At 36.2% G+C, this 23011-nt stretch overlaps 2 protein-coding genes across 2 annotated transcripts; one reads left to right on the forward strand and one right to left on the reverse strand.

Moving 5' to 3' along the window:
* The first annotated feature begins 9493 nt into the window (after window positions 1-9493).
* EMC6 (ER membrane protein complex subunit 6) lies at window positions 9494-10046 on the forward strand. The gene has a single exon (XM_075291412.1). It carries the CDS (start codon window positions 9634-9636, stop codon window positions 9973-9975), a length of 342 nt encoding a protein of 113 aa, XP_075147527.1. The 5' UTR covers window positions 9494-9633; the 3' UTR covers window positions 9976-10046.
* A 1620-nt stretch (window positions 10047-11666) lies between these two features.
* Window positions 11667-12975, reverse strand: beta4GalT7 (beta-1,4-galactosyltransferase 7). Its single transcript, XM_075291411.1, has 3 exons — window positions 12666-12975; window positions 12023-12602; window positions 11667-11962 (listed from the first exon to the last, which is right to left on the reverse strand). The coding sequence occupies exons 1-3, from the start codon at window positions 12760-12762 to the stop codon at window positions 11701-11703; spliced, it is 939 nt and encodes a 312-aa protein (XP_075147526.1). The 5' UTR covers window positions 12763-12975; the 3' UTR covers window positions 11667-11700.
* Between the last annotated feature and the right edge of the window lie 10036 nt (window positions 12976-23011).

Consider the following 23011-nt stretch of genomic DNA (forward strand, 5'->3'; position numbering starts at 1 on the left):
AAAGGGAAACACAAAATCCCTCCATAAATAATACGAAAAGGGTCCCGTATTCAGAAGTGATAAGAACCAATTCAGCATCCCAAGCAGTTTTAAACAATGTAACATTTGAGAACCCTCTAATGAAGATTCTATCGAAATTGGATGCAATCGAATCATTCAACAAAGTTTTAGAAGCACGACTGTGTATGCTAGAGGAAAACTTCTTTGGTACCCTAAATGTGTAATTCGATCCTTATAATGCAGTGGAATGCCAATGGGCTTCTTCGACACAAAAACGAACTAGAATATCTACTAGAAGAAAAGAATATAGATATTTGCTTGATAAGTGAAACACATTTCACAAAAGAGTCATTTATTAAATTTGAAAAATATGAGTTATTCCACACTATTCATCCAAGCAATAATTCGCGAGGTGGGAGTGCAGTCATAATCAAAAAGAACATTGAACACTGGTTGGAAAATCAAATAAGTTCTGAACAGTTTCAAGCAACAACAGTAACAATGATACAAAATAAGTCGCCTATTTCAATAACGTCACTTTACAGCCCTCCACGGCACAATATAAAATATGAATCGTACCGCCAGCTACTGGAATCCCATAAATACCGATTTGTTATGGGTGGGGATTTCAACGCAAAACATACCCAATGGGGTTCTCGCCTAACAACACCAAAAGGTAAAGAACTTTTGAAAGCGATGAATAGCACTAATTGTCGTGCCGTATCGACAGCCAAACCGACCTATTGGCCATCTGACCCAGCAAAAACACCAGATCTAATAGATTTTTTCATAATACGAAAAGTAGCTACCAACACAATCATGGTATTTGACGGATATGAACTAAATTCGGACCATTCGCCAATTTATCTAAACCTACAAGGGAAAGCATTACCAAATCCAAATTGTCCAAGCCTTGTAAACAAATATACAGACTGGGACTATTTCAAATACTTAATCACATCTACCACTAGATTCAATCAAATAGAAAATATAAATGATTTAGAAAACGAAGTACACATATTTACAAAACTAGTTCAGGATGCAGCTTGGAAAAGTACTCCACCACTGCCAGCTATACATAAGTCAAATTCATATCCTTCTGAAATTGTAGAACTTATTAAAAAGAAACGGAAGCTTAGAAAAAGATGGCAGTTGTCTCGATCGCCTGAGGATAGAAGATTACTGAATAACATCACACAAAAAACAAGCAGAAAAATCTGTAAATTTAATGAAAAAAAGTTGAAAATGTCGTTACAGACTTTAACATATGACAAACAGATGGATTATTCAATTTGGAAAGCAACACGTATGTGTAACAGGCCGATAACTCACAAATCACCAATCCAAACGCCAAATGGTGAATGGGCAAAGAGCAATTCTGAAAAAGCAAAACAGTTCGCGATTCATTTATGTAAAATATTTTCAAGTAATGATTCTCATACAAACCCACCAACGACATATGCGCATACAAATAACGCATCATATGAGGAAAATACACATATCAACCACTTTCCACTAGAAAAAATAACAATACAGGAAGTGGTTAACCAAATAAAATATTTAAAATCTCAAAAGTCGTCAGGATTCGACTTAATAAAAGCCGATGTTCTAAAACAACTACCATATCATGGATTTGCTAGACTAACATCTATATTTAATGCGGTTCTAAAATTCAAATATATACCAAGTTACTGGAAAGTTTCAGAAATAATAATGATACAGAAACCGGGTAAGAATGCTCAAGATTTAAAGTCATACCGACCTATTTCACTACTGCCACAGATTGGAAAACTCTTTGAAAAGCTGTTCTTTGCTAGACTAGAACCTCTTGTTCACCAGCTCAATTTAATACCAAGCCATCAATTTGGGTTTCGAAAGAAACACTCAACAGTGGAGCAAATCCATAGAGTAACCCAAGTTATAGAAGAAGCGTTCGAAACCAAAAAAGTATGCTCAGCAGTATTTCTAGATATTTCACAAGCCTTCGATGGGATATGGCACGACGGTCTCTTACAAAAACTCAAAAGTCTTCTTCCGAATAACATTTGCGATATTTTGTCATCATATCTAAATGACAGATTTTTTCGAGTGCGATATGAAAATGAGTACTCGGATATACATCCTATTAAGTCAGGTGTACCCCAAGGAAGTATACTGGGACCCATACTATACCTACTATATACACATGACGTTCCACTAGATACAGACTGTTTTATTGGCACTTTTGCTGACGACACAGTCTTAATGTCATCAGGTAAATCAACAACAGAATCGACAAAAAGCCTACAAAAATGCCTTAATGGTGTAGCTAAATGGACAGAGAAATGGGGTCTAAAACTGAACAGTGAAAAATCCACCCATGTTGATTTTGCTCACATAAGAACTAATTACAAGCCCTTATACATAAACAACAAACAAATTCCACACTCAAACTCAGCCAAATATTTGGGAATGCTGCTAGATTGCAAACTAAATTGGAAAGAACACGTTCAAAAGAAACGAGAAGAGATGGAAATAAAGTATAGAAACCTACATTGGCTAGTAGGCAGAAACTCAATTTTATCGTTGGATAACAAATTGATGATTTACCAACAAGTCCTGAAACCAATATGGCTCTACGGAATCCAGATATGGGGATGTGCGAAAAACAACATAATTGAAAAAATTCAAGTCTTTCAAAATAAAGTTATTCGACATGCGGTAAATGCACCATGGTTTATACGAAACAGTGATCTTCATAGAGATTTGAACATCAAATACATCAAGGAAGAAATAACATCCTACTCCAAAAAACACCACGAACGACTTCAGGCACATCAAAATGTGGAAGCAGCAAAGCTATTACAGACATCAAGCCAAACGAGAAGACTACATCGTTACAAGCCACACGATTTACTAAACCGGTTCATCAATGGATAACACATTATAATTTTTTTTCTTTATATTTAACCTTAATTTAATTTTGTTTTATTAAATTAAGTTCTTACATTTAAAAACACACTTACACAAACTACTAGTTAGTCACAACTGTAAAAGAGACTAGTTGTAGTATTATATTAGGCATGTAATACAATATTTGTGCTTAAATAAAAAAAAAAAAAAAAAAAAAAAAAAAAAGGACTTCGACAGTATATGAAGAAAAAAAGGTGAAAAAGCCAAAAATTAAAATTTGCTTCCTAGAAGCAAGTACACAAAACCGGGTTTTAAAAGAGTATTGTGTCTTAAAAGTATCCTTACTTGTATTCTCCGCTTCTTTGGCTCGGAATCAATACCAAATTTTTTAAAGTAAAGACAAAATCTTTGGAACCGGGTATGCTTTTTTTCAGTGTAAACCAGACTAAACAATATAATAAAGGAGCTTTACAGCCTGTTTATGTACTATGTCGAATGAGCTCTGTGGATCGACTAAAATGGAAATAAACAGCTGAATTTATAACCAAAAAACAGCTGTTTCCGTGCATTTCAGTCGATCGATTGAACTCGATCGACATACAGAAACAGGCTGTTAGTTATTCAACTAAACCATAAGTTCAATCACAGCTCTATTTCATAAATATCAGACTTCAAACATTGCCATCGGCAACTGCTACCACAACCCAAGTAATTCGATTGTGCATGAAAGTCTTTAGCGGAACTTTGTGCGGTTGTATATACTTGTTTAATTTTTATAAAAATGTGAAATCGTAAATAGGTTTTCAAATTCTGGGGGGGGGCTAAATTTTTCTGGGGGGTCTAAGCCCCCTCCCCAGAGGCCTTCCTACGCTTATGTATATATATATATATATATATATATATATATATATATATATATATATATATATATATATATATATATATATATATATATATATATATATATATATATATATATATATATATATATATATATATATATATATATATATATATATATATATAGATATATATATATATATATATATATATATATATATATATATATATATATATATATATATATATATATATATATATATATATATATATATATATATATATATATATATATATATATATATATATATATATATATATATATATATATATAAAAGACGTATTTATTTATTTTGTTTTATTTATTGGATTATATTTATTTCACTTTTTTTAATTAGCGAAAGTGACAATTATTTTTTTATTATTATATAAGTTACTCATCAGTTTGATATATTTTTTTTTTTATTTAACGTACATAGAAAAAAAAAGTGTCTCGTAAATTTAAGAAGATTTTTACAATAATTTATTACAAAAGTGCATATATATGGTATATAAATAATTATATATTAAACAAATAATAAAATAACACTAATAAAATATTCAATTGATAATTCCACTTTATAAAAAAAAATACAATTAATAAATAAACATAAAATACGAAATAAAATGAATAAATAAAAATTTAAATAAATAAATTAATATTAAAAATAAAAGCAATAGAATAGTAATAAACATTTTTTTATACGTATATGTATACTTAATATATAAATATATGTATATCAAATAAATCCAGAATCTCATTTAATATATTCATATATATATACACTGAAAAAACAGTGAACCCTTTTCCATTGCAAAATGAACTAAACTGTAGTAATATTAACCATGATTTAGCCCTTAAGATTTTTTTCAACTTGTCTAGTTATAATTTTCTTAAATTTTAGTTCATCTATAACATTGTAGTTTAGTTCATTTTTACAACACCATAAGATTTATATACCCCTACCAAGTTAAAAAGTCAGTATTATTTTGGTTTACTTGCTTATTTTGTGGGAAATCCGATAATAAATATTGGTTAACAGTCTCTTTAAAATATCGACGACTAAACTATTTTTAAATCAATCATTCCACAGTACAGAGAAATTAAATAATTGAAGGAACAACAAACCGTTTTACTATTATGAAAATTTTCATACATTAAAATTAAACTTTCTTTAAGCAAAAGTACTTTATTATAAAAACTTATGCTGAAAGTTCTTAATACAATGTTTTTTGTGAATAAAAATTATGACCACGTGGAACAGAGATTTGAACCCGCTGTTTGGACATTTTGACTTATCCTTTTTTTATTCATCGTAGGTAGTTTTTTCACATATCTTGCTGGAAAAAATGGAAACAAAAATGAAAATTGTTAAAAATTAACACCATGTAATGAAATATAATTTTTAATTTTTCATTTTAGCTTGTAACTTACCATATTTGGGGGCGTTTTATCAAATGGTGTAAGGAATTCAACTTTTCTTTGGAAAGCGTATCTCATAAAATTTGTACCTGAAACAATTAGAGAAATAATGAAGTATTCTATATAAAGTCATAAAAATGTGTTATCGATGTCAAGGATATAATAAAATAAATATTCTAGTTGAAAGAAAGCCAAAAAACTGAAGTAAACAACTTCCTGTGTAGTTAATATAATTAACTTCTTTGTGAGTACATTTTTGGAAGTGCTTTAGTTGTGCCTTTAAAACAAATCCCAATTTTTTTTGCTGGGAAAAGTGTGGAACTACTTTTAGTTGCTTTATTATATATTATTTTGATGTCTATTTTTGTACTCTTTTTTATGAAATAAAACAATAATTGAACCTATAAGTTCAGTCTATAAATTTTTAGCTATAGCCCCCCCTAGGAAAATTGTCTAGCTACGCTAATGTATATATATATATATATATATATATATATATATATATATATATATATATATATATATATATATATATATATATATATATATATATATATATATATATATTATATATATATATATATATATATATATATATATATATATATATATATATATATATATATATATATATATATATATATATATATATATATATATATATATATATATATATATTAACGGCCTTATTCATAAAAAATCATTAACGTGCACTCTAAACCAGTGCTAGCTATCACGCTCTTTTTATTCTATAAGCCTTATATAAAAATAGGTATTCATTGATCATTAATAACACTATTATAGTTATCATGCGTTTTTAGTGATCAGGGGGCAACACATGTCGTTACATCCCAATAAACACAGTATGAGCATTTTTCAAATGCAACAACTTTTCAGTTTGAGGGTAAATATAATTTTCAACACAAATTCAACTTGACTTGAAATAGCTCATCTTCAATACATCTTCAAATTGTTTGCGAATTACTTCCAATTTGCCAAAATGTTGACGAAATCTTTGAAAAGGTGTTGAAGATAATATGAGAAAACTTTGACAAAACACTACCCTAAAATGCAACGAAAAAACCGTGTGGTTTTCAATACTTATTTGTGCTTATTTGTGATCAATTGCAAGAAATAAAAAAAATGGAAAATTTTAGACAAATAACCAAATAGTTTATAAAAATAGGTAAGTGAAAATAAAAAATGAAATAAAACTTTAAGGAAGTCACTAAATGTATATCTCTTTGCAGAAAACTAAAATCTTTGGATGCTACATTCTTGCAAACATTAAGAAGCTGACAAATGAAAAATGAGTGGCTTATCGACAAGAAAAAGTTTCCAGAAACATTACAAGTGCAACCAATTAAAATTGTTAAAAACAACAAATTGTTGAGATCAACAACTTCTGGATGAAAATGTGCATCACATCGTCAGTTTAATTCATATGCTATTATCAGTTTAAAATTGATATTTTGTGAATTCCTTCTGCTGGAAATCAATTCTAACACGCGGTCCAGTACGTTCCTAATTTCAAATTGGCCGCATGGTAATACATTTTAATGCTGTTTTATGACACCAAAAGGAAGGACATCGAATTATCAATGCAAAAGTGTTTACTAATAATGTTTAAGATATTTAAAGTTTTGTTGTTTTTTTTTTTTTTTCTTATTTGTTGATATGTTTAATAAGATTATAATTTATCAATTGGTATTGTAGTGTAGTGTATTAATATATATTTTATTTTGATGAAAATGAATAAATTATACAAAATTCATAGAATTTTGGCTTTGACTTTCAATTTGAAGTGGGGATATCATTCATACAAATTTAGGTTAAAAAGTATTTGCAACGATGTTAATTTTGAATTTGACTCGCATCGAAAATTGTTTGACAAATTATTGAGTAGCGATGCATTTCAATTTGAGGATAACACTTGAGATATTATTACTAATGTGTTGAATTTCACTGTTGAGGGTAATGTCTGTTTTTTGTTGAGAACGCGATTTTCTCAACAATTTTTCAACTTGAATATTACCCTAATTCTTTGAAAAAATGTTTGAAAAATTGTTGAAATTTAGCATTTTTCAAACGTATGTGTTTACTGGGATCTTGTCATTTTCATCATAGTGATGAAGATCGAATTATAACCGGTTGATCTTAATAAAAATAAAGTCTCAACATTTTAATAATTTTGTGGCGAAACATAATTTTTCAGGCTAAATTAATTTATACAGAATGCATTACTCACAATATACAATAATTTTATAATTAGTCAATATGTTAGTATCAATATTAGTATTAATCGAACCGGATTGTATTCGAATATAAAGTCTATTGTTATTAAAAACACATCACAAATATAATGGAATTCATCTATTTAATTTCTCGAGCTAATTTTCGACGCATTTTTCATTAAAGTAACAAAAGGAAGTTTAAGATGACGTTAAATTTACATAATATTGGTTGGTATGAATTTTGTACGTCCATTTCTGCAGTTCTCTTATTTGGATTAGTATTTTGAAAAATGGCATCAAAATAGGGTTTTTATAAGAAAAGATCGCCCATTTTATACGCATTGGCATATAATGATATACAAAATAGCATAAAACAGCGATAAATTTATAGGTATTGCCCAAAAAAAGCATTTTGCAATTTTATCAAAGAGTTAAAGAAGGGTACATCCTACAATAAATTTTTAAAATTTACCAAAGACTTGTTAAAGGTTTGGTAAGCTATTAATCGTTTATGAATGCTATTTTTCACGAAATAATTTATCAATCGTTCATAAACGTCAATCAACTTTTTATGAATACGGCTGTAAATAAATACAACAAAAATAAAAACAGTAAATAAATAAAACATTACATATATTAAATATTAAAAAAAAGAATCAGACACAGGATTACGTAACGATATGTTGAATTAAATGAATACAATAATTAAATAAGTAAATATATCACGAGAATTATATTGAATAAATATGTATTATAGAGATATAGAACTATAAATACAACTTTGTTAAAAATCATTATATACATGTATTATATTTTTTTAAATTACTATACAAAAAAAATGTTAAACATTTTGTGAACAACATATATAAATACATATATATAAATATTCCAATAAATAATGTGATTTAGTTATAAAAATAACCATGTGTTGAAACATTAAAAAAGGCTGAAATGTAATCAGGTCTAATGTAATTGGAATATATACTTTTTGGGGTATTATCACAAAATGGCATTGTTAATACCACGGATGACCTTTGTTGTCATATGGGGTAGGCTGCCAGGGAGAAAAACATCACCTAATCTCTCCCGAAAACGATGTAGGTTAATGTAGATTTAAATAAGTCGACTATGGATAATGTGACAAATCGGAATAATACTCTAGAAAACGAAATAGCCCAAATAAATGAGATATGAATTCCCATCCCTGAACCAACTTGGTGAGAGAGACTAATGCAAACACACATATAGATATGTGCTTCCAGTAAGAACATACGAAATAACATTAGGGCTGTATATGTATAACCACTAATTACAGATTTTTACAACTCCCAGCTCTGGTTCAGAGAAACAAACTGGTACATTAAAAATTTTAAATGTACAACCCTAAAAAGCGAAAAGAACCACCCCATCCGGCGAGCTAGGCCGCAGCATAACACTACCACGTACCAGGTCCGCTTTGATAAGGGGGTTGTTACAGTTTTTAATATGTGGACACCAGGCGTTAGTTAGTGTCCTGACCACCATTTTCAACACTGAAATCTGGAATTTGACTGGGAACCGAGCTGACTTGGAATTTTCTAGGTTTTTAGTATGTGATCTCCAGACTGGATTTAGTGTCCTAAACTTCAAGTTGCACATAGAAATAATTGATTTCTGAAGCAAACTAAGTGATTTGGACAATGAGTCATACCTTAAATTGTAGCTAAAGAATCAGTCTACATGTTTAGAACTTCCTAAGCATTAGTAATTGGACAGTTTTCCTATATTTTTGTCCAGGAATCTCGTTCTCCATTGAAATTCTAGCTCCGAACAGGTGATAAAAAAATGTACTTTTTCAGTTTTTGCCGTCTCTGTGTCACCCTGTGAACAGACACATTTTTGTTATCGAAAATTAGATACGACGCTAACTTCACGGAGGTTTTTGTCTGTCCGTCTTGTATTAATTCAGTTTTTGTCGTCTCTGTGTAACCCTTTTATTTTTTCGATAACCCTGTTATCGAAAGTTAGCGACGTCGCTATCTTCACGCAGGTCGGAAAAATGTTGCACCTATCGCCGCACGACATGGTTGTGTTTACACACTGAATTATTCCGAATTGATTCATAAATCCATGTTATCGATTAGCCTTCGATAACATAGAAATCATCATTAATTTGTAAACTATACAGCCAAATTTATTATTAATTAAAACTTATTTTCATAAAAGATGCAACGCGTTAAACCAGTTGCCTCCAAGACCGGCGAACTCATCGCTTATAGTGAAACAGCAATTCGCCACAATATATCAGCCGTGGAATATTGTCGAACATCGATGGCTGCTATCACCGGTTGTGCTGCTGGTATTTTAGGCTTGAATGGTCTACTTGGTTTCCTCTTCTACTTTATTTCTGTGTTTGTTCTGTGGGTTTTGGTTTTAATGAAGTCGGGAACACATTGGCGAAAATTCTTCATAAACAGACAAAGCTTACTAACCAATAGTTTCATGGGAGCCCTATGCACCTATGTACTGTTCTGGACTTTCTTGTATGGCATGGTTCACGTCTACTGAAAATTAATTTGACCTTTGTATTTCTTTTAGACTAATTCAAATAAATATAAAATAACTGATTGTCTTTCATATTTACTTCGTTCTATATATATTAAAACTGCCAAACAATTTTATTTTAAGAGAGGGTAACGATTTGAAATAGCGGAAGCGACACTATTATGATTTAATAAAAAGGTAATGGATTAAGACAAACACTTCTTTTCTGATGGGGAACATGTGTATACCTATTTTTTCGATTCCGTTCTATGATTTTATCATAACGAAACAAGAATAATTGCACTCTGGGACATGTGAGACCATCTCGTGCTCTGAAGAGGAATCGACTTTTTGCAGAATTAAAAATGTACCTTGAGTTTTATTACATCAACCCGAACTCCACTTTTTTGACCATCTGCATTGAAGGCGAAATGAATTCAATATGAACTTGGGGATTATCACATCAGCTTCTTCAAGGAAGTACTCCAACACAAACTCGGGGGTTGGTATTTATTAACTTCTCCACTTGTTCCAATATATGAGGAAACATATACAAAGCTTAGTAAATGTATGAATAAATAAATATAAAAAATAACATGAAAGTGAAAAGAAATACGCGAACAGATAGGGCTCAGACGTTGTTGTTGTAACAGTTTATTGTGATTTCATCCATATTTATGTTATACGCTTTGGTACTTCATCTTGTGGCCAGATCGAGGAACTCTGCGACTAAGGTGGGGTGCGTCCAGAGTGACCTGGCGGTAAGTCGGGTTGGTTTAGCTGGGCGAGAGAAAAGATGACGCGTGTCGTGTGGCCCTTGGTTTGAATGTTATTCCACTGCGTATCACTAGTCTGGTTTACCACTGACCGGCCAATTGCCTTATAGGTAGTTAACAAGGTTTCTTTATCCGCACCCCAAGTACTGCTGGCAAGTGAATTGAGGACCTTGTTTCTACCACGGAGCTTATTACAAATTGCAGTAGCATGGGCAGACGACCTGAAAAAGGCTGTCGAATGTGACCCCAAGAATCTTGGGGTAATTTGTGGTCGGAATTATTTCGCCATCGACACTAATATTCAACTGCCTGGCCACTTCTGCCGTCCATATAGTGAATAGTGTGGCTGAGGATTTGGTGGGGGATATCCTTAAGTTTCTCGCAATGAAATAACTGGTAAGATTAGCTAAGTAGACATTTAAACTATCGCTCAGACGATGATCGATTGCACTGAAGCCGAAGTGGAAAAGCACTTGTCAGGTTAGCTTTTTAACTGGAATTCACACCTCTCTCTGCAGACGATCCTACATACTGTACCAGAACATCTAAAAAAATTTATGATGCGTTTAATTCCAAAGGGTTGCAGAAAAAATAAATAAATCCCTCAATACTGTCAAACGTTAACAAAAAATAACCTCTCATATCAATCAGTACAGCACGATTTTATTTTCAGCTCAATGGTATCACTGGATATACATTATATGTATGTACTACATGTAGCCCAACTCTGAATTAAGAATTTTCTGACTTGTGTTCCAATTGTAAATGAGATTGCAATTATTTTGGTCACAATTTTCATAAAGAAATACAAGTCGCAATTTTTCGCATTCATGGCATTCCGAATTGGCAAAACTATTTCTATACAGTTGAAACAATCGCCGCTACAAAACAGCAAATAATTAATAATGGAAAACCATAAAAAATGTACAAGAAGTATAATTTTTGTTGTGCATGGTTATGGCATTTTTATTTTCTATCTCTGCTTTGTTAACTCTTCTGCGGCAGCGGCCTGGGCTGCTCCACTGCAATCGCACCATGGAGTTTTATTTAAATCACATTCTAATTCAATATTAAGCACTGTTATTTTTATGTTATCGATGATCATAGCATGAACTCGGCTGATTTTGTATTGAAGAGTATTTAGGCCAGTTTCTCGATCTCTTCTACGGGTAACCTCTTTCTGATTGAAACATTTTTGGGTATCACGTTTTCGGTGGTAACGATTATGAATGTGACTGGCAAATAAAAACAAGTTTTGTTTTGAATTTATAAGTATATTGTAACCAAACACTCACTTAAATGTGTCATTAATTCCGCTCTTAATTCCTTGAGGTCTGGTCACTTTTAAACCGGCATCTCTGATCCTTACGAAAAACTCGTCGTCTTCTAATCCCCATCCCCAATATTTATTTGACATTCCATTCGTTGCCTCAAATTGTTCTCTTCTAAGTAGTAATATACCTCCTACAAAATTTTCATAGTGATATTTGGGGTGTAAGTCGGGAGCTGCAATATGTAATGGTCCCTCCTCTGTGGGATACTCATAACGTAAATTGTCATTTAAAGGTAATAAATCAACATCGTGCATTGCTATATAGTCATACACTCCGCTTGTAAATCGAAAACCAACATTTATTAGCGAAGCGCGATTGAAGCGATAACGATCGACTTGATTCAAAATAAAAATATGATGGACAACGTTCTGTTTCCTGAGGAACTTAGTCATGTGTGGCACAAATTGAAGAAGCTCTTCGAAACGATCTCTAAATGGTACTAAAACAGCTAACTTATGAATTACTTCCAATTCATCTGGTGGCTTTTCAGATATATCTGAGGATTCTCTAGGTTTTTGCCGACTTATGGGACAAATACAATCTGAAATACAAATGTTTATCGTTAACCGATTATGTTAAAGGATGGTACAAATGCGAAGCCAACCTGAAGGTAAGGGCATTAAACTAAGCACCGCAACTCCTCCCAGACAGAACGCCAAACCACATATAAAAAGCCAGTTTATAGTTGCTATACTTGCCATGTTTTATATTCGATTATTATGTACACTTATTAAATGATTTATGCAAATTATCCAATTATCCTATTGAACTAATATTAAGTCATGTTTTAATATATGAAACAGAGGAGAATATAAAAAAAGCTAAATGGTATTTGGCCATGGGCGAACGTCTCCACTAGTATTAGGTGATGGATTATTTTTTATTTTTAGCTCTTGGGTGCATGTCAAACACAGCTGATGAAGAGTGTTGGTAAGATTTAGAATATTATGCGTAGAAACAGTAGTGTTGGAAAATATCGGTTATTTTGAATATAATAATAGGGTGCCTTTAATCGATATATTAATATAAAAAGTTTTGTATTTAAAATTTGACGGGCTTTAATAGGTTTATATTTTTCATTCTTTCCTATATTATCATCATTATATAAGTTAAGTACACTCGTAGAGAAATACGGTAGCCATTACCGTTCGGCTTCAATATATTTTTCACGTTACCATTCATTTATTTTGCTACTGATTTTAAACTTAGGTTAGGTTATGCTATGTTCCCACCGACTCGTTTTTCTCATTCGGTTTTCCAAAACATTTCACCGGCCAAGGATTTTATTGCATGTTGACTGTCTGAGTATATATTAATGCCCACATTTTTTGGAACATTACTTCTCAGCCAATTCGCCACCTCTCTTATTGCAAATATTTCACCCTGAAAAACACTACAGTGATTAGGTAATCTTTTCGCTATTCGAAGTTCCAGATCATTAGAATATACTCCGAAACCCAATTTTCCATCCAATTTGGATCCATCAGTGTAGAAATCTATATATTCTTTATTCACCGGGGTCTGTGTGCACCACGCTTCACTGTTGGGGATTAGAGTCTCAAACTTTTTATCGAAAAGTTGACTCGCCAAATTGTAATCCACTACGTTAGGCAAATCTGGCATTATTTTGAGGACCGAACTGTGACCGTAACTTTTTTCCGACCACAGCGATAGCTCGCGCAACCGCACAGCCGTTGTTGCAGCTGACTGTTTGGCCAAAATGTCTAAAGGCAATAGATGCAGCTTGATATTAAGGCAATTTGTTCCTGTCTTGCTGAATGCGTCTGAGATACACAAACACGCCATACGCTGAACTTTGCCTAAACTTGTTGACTGGTGAAGTGCCGGCCACCAGACTACAACACCATATAGCATTATGGTATTCAACCGTCGAACGGAACGGACGTGTTTTTCAATAGCGGATAAACTCATCGTAATAGGTACCTACTAAGAATTTCAAGTGTGGTGGGATATTAAGCCACCATGCAGCGAAATTCAAAGTCATCCACTGGGTTGCTAACTTCAGAGCCCAGTGGACGGGTATCGACTGGAGTTATAAATCTGGGCAATGACCAAGAGTTAGGCCCAATTAGTCGTCCTGTAGACGGGTCGACAGGTGGCGATACTCTGACAAGTCGAAATTTTTCTAAGGTAACGACATCAAAAGGAGATAATCCCTCACGAAGGAGATTCAAGGAACGCAGAAATGCTTTGTTTATCCTAAAGAAGTTAGGATCAGTCGACCCAAGCATGCTGTCGGCTAAACAAAGCGATTCCTTAAAATGGGCTCAAGGAATTCTTGAGACTGGAAAAAGGGAACGATCACCGGATGAGCTGCCATCCTCCAAAAGGGATCAAAGATCGTTTGCCTCAGTTGCTAAAGACAGCCTTGTGATGGCTATCATTAATAAAGGAGCATTGGACGGTATGGTTCCAAAGCAAAAATGGGGGGAAATTGAGAATGCTCTGTCTGTCGTCTACTCACAGGTGCTGGAAAAGTTTCCCGGCCCAGATCCTCGACACCAAGAGACTGGTTGGTATCAAGGACGATTTAAGGTAGTCCCATTTGAGGACCAGAGGTCTATAGAATGTTTTAAAGCTGCTCTGATACTAATTGGTGAAGTTTGGGAAGGAGCTGCTCTAGAGTTAGTCGAGAAGAAAGACATACCGGCTAGACCTAGGGCACATGCGTGGATACCTGCAAACCCTTCTGACCCTGAATCTATTTTAAATAGGCTGAAACGATTTTAAATAGGCTGAAACGATTTTAAATGGGCTGAAACGATCCAGATCTTCCAACAGCTGATTGGAAGGTTGGCCGTTTGGATGAAGTGGATGGACCAAGACGGCATGCAGTGTTTATATTGAACACTCAGTCTTTGCCACATCTAGCAAAGTATCAGGGCCGTGTATGTTATGGCTTTCATTATATCCAAATGAAGGTGTATAAAAACGATCAGCTAAAGGAATCAGAAATGGACAAGCCTCTGTCTGAATCAGAAGTAGGCGGATCCTCTTGCGAAGTCGAGGGAGATACCAAAGTTGAAGACATGGATAGATACCGTAAGCGTGAGGAGGTTTCTACTGCCTCAGAACTCACCAAAGTTGAACCTATGGTTATTCCGAGATCTCTGAAGAGGACATTCTTGATGACTCGATTGACGGTTGTTCAAAATCTCGATGGTCCTACGGATCCTCCAGATAAATCTTCATCATTGTAAGGCTACATGTGCTGCCTTAAAAGTTCTCCTGATGAAAGGGGACATAGACATAGTTCTTATTCAAGAACAATACGCTTATAGAAACAAAATATGTGAATTAAGTACTCCGGGGTTCAAACTATTGCAGTATACTGGTAATTATGTAAATCGAGCTTGTATAATTGCTAAAAACGAGCTTAACTTGTTTCTGCTTCCTTCAATGTGCAATGCAGACACTGTCGTTGCCAATTTAGAAATAGCCAAATGCAAATATTGGGTATCTTCTGTCTACATGGGACATGACAGGGAGATGCCTCCATGTGTCGTTAAGACCTTAGTTGAGGAGTCACTGAAAACAAAGACGAAACTCATTATGGGATGCGATGCGAATGAGCATCATAGTATATGGGAAAGTAGTGATACTAATGCAAGAGGAGAGTCGCTAATAGAGTTTATTGTGCGTACTAATCTGGTGGTCTGCAACAAGGGAGATGCCCCAACCTTTGTCACTAAAAACAGGAAAGAGGTTTTGGACATCACCCTGGCCTCGCAAGAACTGAATGAAATGATATATGAGTGGCAGGTTTTAAGTGAACACAGCTTCTCAGATCATCGCTACATCAGTTTCAAATTTGATGTTCATACCACCATGACCATATTTCCGCCAAATGTTAGGAAAGCTGACTGGAATAGGTATAGGGAATCGTTCAATATGATGATACCGGAAATAACAGAGACAAATATGAGAAATGTGCAAGATATCGAACACGCAGTGGAGCGGATTACTAAGGCCTTCAACATCTCACTGAAAGCTGCATGCCCTAGAGGAAAGCCAAGGGGGAAAAATCGACCGCCATGGTGGTCTACGGAATTAAGTAATATGAGGAAATCCTGCAGGAAGCTCTTTATCAAAGCAAAGTCCACTAGAGCCCCTGAGGATTGGGACGCTTACAAGAAGAATCTGAGAGGATACAAGCGAGAACTGAGAAAGGCTCAGCATAACTCTTGGAATGATTACTGCAGCAGTATTGAGAATACGTCCGAGGCTTCCAGACTACGGAAGGTTGTAGCATCCACCAACTCCGCTCTAGGTTTCATTAAAACATCGGAGGGCAATTGGACAACGTCCAGTGAGGAGACGCTGGAGGTACTATTGGACACACATTTTCCTGGAAATCAGACGGTTGAAGGTTCTGGCGGTGCCACAGTGGCTCAGCGGTCGTTTCCTATCGAGGAAATTTTATCGGAATCTAGAATAAGATGGACGTTAAATAGCTTTGGACCATAAAACATTATTTCAACCGTCGAACGGAACGGACGTGTTTTTTAATAGCGGATAAAATCATCGTAATAAGTACCTACTACGAATTTCAAGTGTGGTGGGATATTAGGCCACCATGCAGAGAAATTCAAAGACATCCACTGGGTTGCTAACTTCAGGGCCCAGTGGACGAGTATCGACTGGAGTTATAGATTTGGGCAATGACCAAGAGTTAGGCCCAATTAGTCGACCTGTAGACGGGTCGACAGGTGGCGATACTCTGACAAGTCGAAATTTTTCTAAGGTAACGACATCAAAAGGAGATAATCCCTCACGAAGGAGATTCAAGGAACGTAGAAATGCTTTGTTTATCCTAAAGAAATTAGGATCAGTCGACCCAAGCACGTTGTCGGCTAAACAAAGCGATTCCTTAAAATGGGCTCAAGGAATTCTTGAGGCTGGAAAAAGAGAACGATCACCGGATGAGCTGCCATCCTCCAAAAGGGATCAACGATCGTTTGCCTCAGTTGCTAAAGACAGCCTTGTGATGGCTATCATTAATAAAGGAGCATTGGACGGTATGGTTCCAAAGCAAAAATGGGGGGAAATTGAGAATGCTTTGTCTGGCGTCTACTCACAGGTGCTGGAAAAGTTTCCCGGGCCAGATCCTCGACACCAAGAGGCTGGTTGGTATCAAGGACGATTTAAGCTAGTCGCATTTGAGGACCAGAGGTCTATAGAATGTTTTAAAGCTGCTCTGATACTAATTGGTGAAGTTTGGGAAGGAGCTGCTCTAGAGTTAGTCGAGAACAAAGACATACCGGCTAGACCAAGAGCACATGCGTGGATACCTGCAAACCCTCCTGACCCTGAATCTATTTTAAATAGACTGAAACAATGCAATCCAGATCTTCCAACAGCTGATTGGAAGGTTGGCCGTTTGGATGAAGTGGATGGGCCAAGACGGCATGCAGTGTTTATATTGAACACTCAGTCTTTGCCACATCTAGCAAAGTCCCAGGGCCGTGTATGTTATGGCTTTCATTATATCCAAATGAAGGTGTATAAAAACGATCAGCTAAAGGATTCAGAAATGGACAAGCCTCTGTCTGAATCAGAAGTAAGCGGATCGTCTTGCGAAGTCGAGGGGGATACCAAGACATTTGAAGACATGGATAGATACCGTATGCGTGAGGAGGCTTCTACTGCCTCAGAACTCACCAAAGTTGAACCTATGGTTATTGCGAGAGTCACCGATATCTCTGAAGAGGACATTCTTGATGACTCGATTGAAGCGGCTGATGTGACGGTTGTTGAAAATCTCGATGGTCCTACGGATCCTCCAGATAAATCTTCATCATTGTAAGGCTGCATGTGCTGCCTTAAAAGTTCTCCTGATGAAAGGGGACATAGATATAGTTCTTATTCAAGAACCATATGTTTATAAAAACAAAATATGTGAATTAAGTACTCCGGGGTTCAAACTATTGCAGTATAGTGGTAATGATGTAAATCGAGCCTGTATAATTGCTAAAAACGAGCTCAACTTGTTTCTGCTTCCTTCAATGTGCAATACAGACACTGTCGTTGCCAGTTTAGAAATAGCCAAATGCAAATATTGGGTATCTTCGGTCTACATGGGACAAGACAGGGAGATGCCTCCATATGCCGTTAAGACCTTAGTGGAGGAGTCACGGAAAACAAAGACGAAACTCATTATGGGATGCGATGCGAATGCACATCATAGTATATGGGGAAGTAGTGATACTAATGCAAGGGGAGAGTCGCTAATAGAGTTTATTTTGCGTACTAATCTGGTAGTTTGCAACAAGGGAGATGTCCCAACCTTTGTCACTAAAAACAGGCAAGAGGTTTTGGACATCACCTTGGCCTCGCAAGAACTGAATGAAATGATATCTGAGTGGCAGGTTTTAAGTGAACACAGCTTCTCAGATCATCGCTACATCAGTTTCAAATTTGATGTTCATATCACCAAGATCATATTTCCGCCAAATGTTAGGAAAGCTGACTGGAATAGGTATAGGGAATCGTTCAATATGATGATACCGGAAATAACAGAGACAAATATGAGAAATGTGCAAGATATCGAATACGCAGTGGAGCGGATTACGAAGGCCTTCAACATCTCACTGAAAGCTGCATGCCCTAGAGGAAAGCCAAGGGGGAAACATCGACCACCATGGTGGTCTACGGAATTAAGTAATATGAGGAAATCGTGAAGGAAGCTCTTTAACAAAGCAAAGTCCACCAGAGCTTCTGAGGACTGGGACGCTTACAAGAAGATTCTGAGAGGATACAAGCGAGAACTGAGAAAGGCTCAGCATAACTCTTGGAATGATTACTGCAGCAGTATTGAGAATACGTCCGAGGCTTCCAGACTACGGAAGGTTCTAGCATCCACCACCTCCGCTCCAGGTTTCATTAAAACATCGGAGGGCAATTGGACAACGTCCAGTGAGGAGACGCTGGAGGTACTATTGGACACACATTTTCCTGGAAATCAGACGGTTGAACCATGTACTGGCGGTGCCACAGTTGCTCAGCGGTCGTTTCCTGTCGAGGAAATTGTATCGGAAACTAGAATAAGATGGGCGCTAAATAGCTTTGGACTATTCAAATCCCCTGGACCTGATGGAATTACTCCGGCGGAGTTACAAGCTGTAACTGACAAAATTATCCCCTGGTTGTCGGTGATATATAAAGGATGTATCAACTTATCATATATCCCAGGAAAGTGGAGGGAAACAAAAGCCGTCTTCATACCTAAAGCGGGAAAAGCCTCTCACTCGAGGGCGAAGGATTTCCGACCAATCAGCTTATCCTCATTCATACTTAAGACTCTGGAGAGGATGATAGATATTTATCTTAGAACTAGCATCGATTCAAGTTTGTTCTCGAAACGACAGCATGCATACTCGAAGGGCAGGTCTACTGAGACCGCACTACATGAACTAGTCAGCTTTATTGAAAGCTCACTATCTGTCAAAGAATACACAATCGTGGCGTTCCTAGACATCGAAGGGGCGTTCAATTATGTCCATCCGAGCTCGATATTAAATGGACTGACAACTCTGAATGTTGATCCATGTATACTCAGGCTGTTAGACGAACTGCTAATGAAGAGACGTATTTCAGCCACACTAGGGCAAGCAAACATACAAAGGTATGTGAACAGAGGCACTCCCCAAGGAGGAGTTCTATCACCTCTTCTTTGGAATGTTGCTATAAACAACCTTCTGGTTTCTCTAGAAAAAGAAAGGATAAAAGTGGTGGCATACGCAGATGATGTAGCTCTGGCAGTCAGGGGAAAATTCCCATCCACAATCAGAGATATTATTCAGAGGGCCCTCCGGATGACTGAAAAATGGGCGAAAGACAATGGTCTTGGGGTAAATCCCGCAAAGACAGAATTAGTCATGTACTGCAAAGATCGCAAAACTCCCACGGTTAGGCCTATTTCCTTAGGGGTATTGAAATTCCCTTTGGTGATTGTGCAAAATACATTGGCGTTATTTTGGACAGGAAGCTGAACTTTAAGCTTAATATTGAAGAAAGGGCGAGGAAGGCAACTGTAGCTTTGTACTCGTGCAAAAAGGCAGTAGGAAAAAAGTGGGGACTAAAACCAAAAATTGTGCATTGGCTATACACGGCAGTGGTTAGACCTATAATGCTATATGGTGTTGTAGTCTGGTGGCCGGCACTTCAGAAACCGACTGGTTTAGATAAAGTTCAGCGTATGGCGTGTTTGTGTATTTCAGGCGCATTCAGCAAGACAGGAACAAATTCCCTTAATGTCATGCTGCATCTATTGCCTTTAGACATTTTGGCCAAACAGTCAGCTGCAACAACGGCTGTGCGGTTGCGCGAACTATCGCTGTGGTCGGAAAAAGGTTACGGTCACAGTTCTGTCCTCAAAACAATGTCAGATGTGCCTAACGTAGTGGATTACACTTTGGCGAGTCCACTTTTCGACAAAAAGTTTGAGACTCTAATCCCCAACAGTGAGGCGTGGTGCACACAGACCCCGGGGAATAAAGAATATATAGATTTCTACACTGATGGCTCCAAATTGGATGGACAAGTGGGTTTCGGAGTATATTCTAATGATTTGGAACTTCAAATAGCGAAAAGATTACCTAATCACTGTAGTGTTTTTCAGGCTGAAATATTTGCAATAAGAGAGGTGGCGAATTGGCTGAGAAGTAATGTTCCAAAAAATGTGGGCATTAATATATACTCAGACAGTCAACCTGCAATAAAATCCTTGGACTCTGTGTTCCTCAACTCGAAAACGGCCATCGATTGCCGCAAATCTCTCAATGAGATGGCTGAGCAGTACAATATTCACCTAATATGGGTGCCTGGCCATAGGAACATACCGGGGAACTGCGAAGCCGATGAGTTGGCAAGGCTAGGGACTACCTTACATATTCCAGGGGAACTAGAATTTGTTGGTATGCCCCTAGCTACCTGCAAGCTCATGCTGCGTGAGAAGGCTGTTATGATGGCAAATGTTCGATGGGAGAATTGCAAGGGTTGTAACGACACCAAGCAAATATGGCCCCATTTCAACTTAAACCTCACACTAGATATGCTAATGTTCTCGAGACGTCAGATATCACTCCTGATATCTGCTATAACGGGTCGCTGCCTGATAGGAGATTTTGCAAAAACTATTGGCGCGAAGTATAATGACTATTGTATGAGCTGTCATGATGCGGAGGAAAAAGAATCAATTAAACACCTCTTGTGTGAGTGTCCTGCATTTTGTGTAAAGCGCAAGCAACTTTTAGGAGCATATAGCTTCAGATTACTGGCGGATCTGGAAAACGTTAACTTAAGCAGTCTGCTAATGTTTTTGGAACAATCTGGTTGGTTCAACAAAGAAAAATAATCAAGAAGGTTCAGCGGTTAAAACTAGAAGTGCCCATATGTAATAGGTACTTTTAGTTAATGTGGTATCACAATGGACTGAATAGTCTAAGTGAGCCTGAATCTTAATCGGGCTGCCACTTTAACCTAACCTAACCTAACCTAGCTTTGGACCATTCAAATCCCCCGGACCTGATGGAATTACTCCGGCGGAGTTACAAGCAGTGACTGACAAAATTATCCCCTGGTTGTCGGCGATATATAAAGGATGTATCAACTTATCATATATCCCAGGAAAGTGGAGGGAAACAAAAGAAGTTTTCATACCTATAGCGGGATAAGCCTCTCACTCGAGGGCGAAGGATTTCCGACCAATCAGCTTATCCTCATTCCTACTTAAGACTCTGGAGAGGATGATAGATATTTATCTTAGAACTAGCATCGATTCAAGTTTGTTCTCGAAACGACAGCATGCATACTCGAAGGGCAGGTCTACTGAGACCGCATTACATGAACTAGTCAGCTTTATTGAAAGCTCACTATCTGTCAAAGAATACACAATCGTGGCGTTTCTAGATATCGAAGGGGCGTTCAATAATGTCCATCCGAGCTCGATATTAAATGGACGTATTTCAGCCACACTAGGACAAGCAAACATACAAAGGTATGTGAACAGAGGCACTCCCCAAGGAGGAGTTCTATCACCTCTTCTTTGGAATGTTGCTATAAATAACCTTCTGGTTACCCTAAAAAGAAAGGAAAAAAGTGGTGGCATTAAGCTTAATATTGAAGAAAGGGCGAGAAAAGCAACGGTAGCTTTGTACTCGTGCAAAAAGCAATAGGAAAAAAGTGGGAACTAAAACCAAAAATTGTGCATTGGCTATACACGGCAGTGGTTAGACCTATAATGCTATATGGTGTTGTAGTCTGGTGGTTGGCACTTCACCAGCCAACAAGTTTAGACAAAGTTCAGCGTATGGCGTGTTTGTGTATCTCAGGCGCATTCAGCAAGACAGGAACAAATTCCCTTAATGTCATGCTGCATCTACTGCCTTTAGAAATTTTGGCCAAATAATCATCTGCAACAACGGCCGTGCGGTTGCGCGAGCTATCGCTGTGGTCGGAAAAAAGTTACGGTCACAGTTCGGTCCACAAAATAATTCCAGATGTGCCTAACGTTGTGGATTACACTTTGGCGAGTCCACTTTTCGATAAAAAGTTTGAGACTCTAATCCCCAACAGTGAGGCGTGGTGCACACAGACCCCGGGGAATAAAGAATATGAAGATTTCTACTCTGATGGCTCCAAATTGGATGGACAATTGGGTTTCGGAGTATATTCTAATGATCTGTAACTTCGAATACCGAAAAGATTACCTAATCACTGTAGTGTTTTTCAGGCTGAAATATTAGCAATAAGAGAGGTGGCGAATTGACTGAGAAGTAATGTTCCAAAAAATGTGGGCATTAACATATATACTCAGACAGTCAACCTGCAATAAAATCCTTGGAATCTGTGTTCCTCAACTTGAAAATGGCTGAGTAGTACAACATTCACCTAATATGGGTGCCTGGCCATAGGAACATACCGGGGAAC

Source organism: Haematobia irritans, chromosome 1, assembly GCF_050003625.1.
Source record: "Haematobia irritans isolate KBUSLIRL chromosome 1, ASM5000362v1, whole genome shotgun sequence".
NCBI classification, from domain to species: Eukaryota; Metazoa; Arthropoda; class Insecta; order Diptera; family Muscidae; genus Haematobia; species Haematobia irritans.

Coding starts and splice junctions, on each gene's coding strand:
- EMC6 (XM_075291412.1), top strand. CDS start 9,634: ATGCAACGCGTTAAACCAGTTGCCTCCAAGACCGGCGAACTCATCGCT.
- beta4GalT7 (XM_075291411.1), bottom strand. CDS start 12,762: ATGGCAAGTATAGCAACTATAAACTGGCTTTTTATATGTGGTTTGGCG. Junction 12,603..12,665: donor TTTAATGCCCTTACCTTCAG/GTTGGCTTCGCA, acceptor TTTGTATTTCAG/ATTGTATTTGTCCCATAAGT. Junction 11,963..12,022: donor GGAATTAATGACACATTTAA/GTGAGTGTTTGG, acceptor TTTATTTGCCAG/TCACATTCATAATCGTTACC.